The sequence below is a fragment of the Octopus bimaculoides genome, chromosome 22 (assembly GCF_001194135.2).
Source record: "Octopus bimaculoides isolate UCB-OBI-ISO-001 chromosome 22, ASM119413v2, whole genome shotgun sequence".
Classification (NCBI taxonomy): Eukaryota; Metazoa; Mollusca; class Cephalopoda; order Octopoda; family Octopodidae; genus Octopus; species Octopus bimaculoides.
In genome coordinates, this window is record NC_069002.1 from 29,167,338 (window position 1) to 29,172,337 (window position 5,000).

The 5,000-nt window shown below is 39.0% G+C and overlaps 1 protein-coding gene across 4 annotated transcripts in view; it reads left to right on the plus strand.

Moving 5' to 3' along the window:
- LOC128250511 (uncharacterized) overlaps positions 1 to 5,000 on the plus strand; it is a 15,901-nt gene that overhangs the window by 6,890 nt on the left and 4,011 nt on the right. For 3 of the 4 annotated variants that reach the window (XM_052975670.1, XM_052975671.1, XM_052975669.1), the window contains 2 exons: positions 1,943 to 2,010; positions 4,751 to 4,805. In XM_052975670.1, the coding sequence (XP_052831630.1) occupies positions 1,943 to 2,010; positions 4,751 to 4,805 (123 nt within the window). Of the gene's footprint in view, positions 1 to 852; positions 1,389 to 1,942; positions 2,011 to 4,750; positions 4,806 to 5,000 lie in introns of those variants that run through there. The other variant, XR_008266519.1, reaches the window with a different exon arrangement.

Here is a 5,000-nt window from a genome sequence, read left to right on the forward strand (position 1 = left end):
CTTTACCAGTTCGCCTCCTTTACCAGTTCGCCTCCTTTACCAGTTCGCCACCTCTACCAGCTTGCCACCTTTAACAGCTCGCCGCTTGAAGTAATAGAACGATAACAGAATATATATCGTTCCTCGCCTTTACCAGCTCACCGCCTTTACCAGTCGCCTTTGCCAGTTCGCCTCCTTTATCAATTCGCCTCCTTTACCAGTTCGCCTTCTTTACAAGCTCGCCGCCTTAAGTAATAGAGGGTCGATGAAATAATTCCCGGTTGAGTACCGGTTTCGATGTTATCGAGGCACACTCTACTCCGGTCTTGCTGGCCTGGTGCCAAAATTCGAAACTGGTAGCTGTAGGGAATTTAAGGCGGTGAGCTGATCGTTAGTAGCGTTAGCATACCTGACAAAATGCTTAGCAGCTTTTCGTTATTCTTTACGTTCTGAGTTCAAATTCCGCCGAAGTCTACCAGTTGAGCAATGGGGGTCGATGTAATCGACTTCCACCACCCAACTTGCTGGCCTTGTGTCAAAGTTTTAAACTAAGAATGGTGAAGATCTGGAGATTGTTGAATGGATGAACGGTGTACCACATGTCATAGCACTTGCATTTCACCAGGTTTAGCCATGTATATTTTAAAACTTGATAACAATTACACAATTATAGGTCATTAAAAATTGACGACAAACTTGAAAACCTATTTCGCGGTGAATGTAATAAATATAAGTTGCCACAAAATAACACAGAAACCATTGATGTGATGAACATATAATTAAAACCCTCTTAAAATATGACACAAAATGTATCATACTCGACTATTAACTTAAAGTAATGACAAACTACAACAACACAAAAACCATAAACCTCCATATCAATAATACGCCATAAGCATGTTAGCGTAAGAACAAACTACGGATGACCAACGTGATCTATAAATTTTACTGTAAAATTGAAGGTTGCAAACTTCAGAACATTAGTTGGTATATTGAACAGACAAGTACAAAAGCTTCATGTATGCTCATGAAACCCTTGCAAAACTATACTATATGAATTGTGTTCAAGAATTATCCAACTTAATTCTTTCCTGCCAAAATTAATGCTGCGTGGAGAAAATACTTTGGATAGGAGGTGACAGCACCCTTCTTGTGCAAGCGTGAAAATTTTCGTGCCGGTAGGCGACGTCTGATTCCCACTGTTGCATCTAGAGTGTAGATGTGTAGTGCGTCCTCGTTGGATTTTCGTTTCACCCAACAGCTGGGTGATATACAAACTCAAACCTTCCAAAAGATTCAGCAGGATTTTGGCAGTGACGCCATGGGCGAAACTCAGATCACTAAGTGGTACAACCTTTTTTCCACTGTTAAGAAAGTGAGAAAATAAAAATAAGAAAAGACCACCAATCGTATGTAATTCATAAATGTCTTAAATGAATATAGGCAAAGTAATCTTATAATCCCAAGCTATGCTGTCTGAGAAGTATATGTATATATATATATATATATATATATATATATATATATATATATATAAGTGAGTAACAAGGATGTATAGGTGTCAATTCATTACAGCCGTTTCAAGTGACTCCTTTAATTGATTGATTGATGAAAACATTACATCATTGCAAAGAAACCGTTTTCGTCAGATGACTGTATAGACTTCAAACACAAAGCTTTAATATAAAACTTTAACAGCTTTAATATATTAGTATCACCGACCGATGTAAATATTTGAGCTTCTCTTAGACTGGTCTACTTCTCAGGGTGTGCTTCTCCGGATTTATGCTTTTCTAAAATCTCTATCTATCTATCTATCTATCTATCTATCTATCTATCTATCTATCTATCTATCTATCTATCTATCTATCTATCTATCTATATATATTCATTCATTCATTTATTTATATATTCCATTTCTCGTGTTCATTGCCTCTCATTGTCATCATTTCGATATTAACAGGTGCAGAATGAAGATTATCCTTGGCTTCAGCTTCTGTGTTCTTTCATACGCGATGCCACTCAACAATGGTAGGTACTCGCTATGTACAATGCTTTATAGTGAACTGATAGAGAAAGAGCGAGTGGCGGCCAATGGCAGCTGGAACAGAAGATGATTGAGCGTTAGAGAAAATTGTTTTGAATTTTCTTTGCTGTTTCTTTTTTTTACTATTATTTAATCAAGTGAGACAGAGAGGGCCAACGCCAATAACCCCCATATGTACTACCTCCTCCTACGACCCATTGCATTGGTGTGTTTATCCATACGTTTTCTGTGCCAATGATTTCTAGGAGTTATGTGTACGTAGGAAGACAACTATAGACATTTATTTACACAAGACGTTCATTGTTTAATACATTTAATATTATTGTAATGGCGAAGGACGCGAATTGGCAGAATCATTAACTACCCATTCCTTCGGGCTCTTTGCGTTCTGAGTTCAAATGTCGCCAAGATCGACTTTGCCTCCCATCGCTTTCAGGGTCGATAAAGTAAGTGTCAGTTCATCAGTGGGCTCGTAATCCACCAGCCCACCACCCACGCCGCTCAAAATCGCTGGACTTGTGTCAAAATTGCAAATAATTGTTATTATAAGGGTTATAGCTTAAACCTGAAAGGGGATAATTTAGCAATAGCTAAAGAACATTATTTTCATGTTTAGTTCGCTTATTAAAAAGATTTTAAGTGAATTTGTTAATTAATTGTCCAATCAATTAACCGATTTTATGTCTAATCGTTCGAGACCTGAAAAAGTTGTTGAGGGCTCAAGTCACGAGAGCTGAGGAAAAGTGAGTCTGACCAATAACAACCGCACCTTATCACCGTCAATCAAACACTGGAGATGTCGCAGCCTAACTATATTTGCTCGTCATTGACCACAGCATGTCCAGTCCCCCATTTAGCGGGTGTTGACAAAATAGGAAACACATGATTAATGGAACGCGCTCTTTCCACTAGAAGAGCACGCGCTCCGGTCCTATGAGACTTGAACTGGAGCAAGTCACACCAATCTGGTAGTAATATATGATGCAGACGATGAGTGTGCGCTTCATCTTTGACTCACCTTTCAGTGAGGGCTTTCTCCCAGCTGACTTCTGGGTGTCATTGGGCAGCCTGCTTGACGCTTCATACCAGGTTTTCTCCACTTAGAGATCTGGACTAAACCAGACCTCGGGCAGTTTAACAGGTCCATCCCCCAGCACCATAACTCTATTTCAGCTCCTGCAGTTTCGGTAATAATAGTCCATGAGTCTGTATATACAGAAAAGACGAGAGGGGACAACGTTGACGGACCGGGAGCATGATACTGAATAGTTACAATAGATACTATTTACCCTAACAACCAAGTTGATGTCATTAGACGTTGTAGCGATCCAGTTGCGGAAGATGCGACTGAAACCAGTTTCATGAAAACAACCGCCAAGTATTTGTTGCCTACTCTGTCGAAAGCTCCCAGAACTGAGAATTTTCCCGTTCTACTTCTATTTGCGGTAAAAAAATTTGCCAAGAAAGCTCCAAACCATCTGGCGTAAAAAAAGTAAAGCTCGTACGACCACGAGATTTGCGCCTTGTGCAGTCAACCATTGTTTCCAACATATCTGCGTCTTCTTGATGATAGTCGTGACACGCCTATCGATTCACTTCTGTTGTTTCGTTCCCTAGAGCACAAGTCTTATCTCTGACAATGCAAACTTCATGCTTCGCGTTAAAGAATTGTTCAAGGGCTAATTTCACTCCTGAGCACGTCAGTTGCAATGACTTTCCTACGGACTTATCCGGTCTCTGTAAGTTTAGCACGCTCGGGGTAATGAGTTCAACTTCTTGTAACCAGTTTCTTGACTATGAAGCCTTTCTAAATCGACCGCACAGATCGCAAACTTGTGGTCAGTTTAACCGATCACTTTAAATTGTAGACAAACTATGCTATCCTTATCTACTGGCCTACAGAATATTCTAACTCAAGATACGATTTGGAGAACCGGTACAATTCGTCCATGTTTACAGTTGTACATTAAGAAAATTCAACGGAAAATATCTGAGCAATCACCCACCAACACGGTACGTTCCTAGTGAGTCCTTCAGAAGCATAAAGAAATCTGACTGCTACGCTCCACCCGGTGCATAGAATTCCTATTTGTGTGAAGACACTGCAAATGCTGCTTGTCAGATCCAGCACTACAAACTTGCCATCCAACTCAGGAAAGTGGTCCATATCCAAAGATCCAGCCCTTTACAAAGAAGTACATCGACTCAACCACCCATTTCCGGCAAATGAAGGTGGGCACGAAGGTGCCTTGTAAATTCCAGTCTCTCTAATAGCCACAACGTATATATCTAGAGACCTGAGGTCATTGAGCATTTGGCCTAGCTTCTAAGGCAACTTCAGGCCTCGTGCATCTACATGATACTCTGAGTATGATCATGAGAAGAAGAAACTGAAAAATATTTTGTTAACATTTTCTTGCCCTGATTTTATAATTTTTGAGAGTAGGAATGTTGTTTTGTGGAGATGTTAGCGATTATTCAAAATATTTTATATATACTAATCCTTGAAATAAAATCTCTTCTATTATAAGTGTCTTTCAATTTCAGTTTGACACATTGGTATGAGAAAAGAAATATATCTTCCAGCCGTGACCACCCTGACTGTGTATTTTAGTCATAGTTTTATCAAAAATTATAGCAGTCACTAATCATTTGCATATTCATCGAATGGACTTCGGTAATTTACATAATTTAATTCTTGGATATGTTTTTATCCCATTTCAGATGTCGCAACTGTCAATAAATCGCAGCATGTCATAAATAGAAGTTTGGTAGAAAGGTAAACGTCTTATATCTAATATTGTTTTAGCAGTGTATTGCTGTCATAATTTTTCTCAGAATATTGATCAGTTCTATTATTGTATGCGTGTTGTATTCTTTTATGGAAAGGAAATCAGGACCTGCACACATGTCTGACAAATAACTCTCCAGAAAGTAAAAAAAAAAAAGAATTCCGAGAACCTGATAACATGCT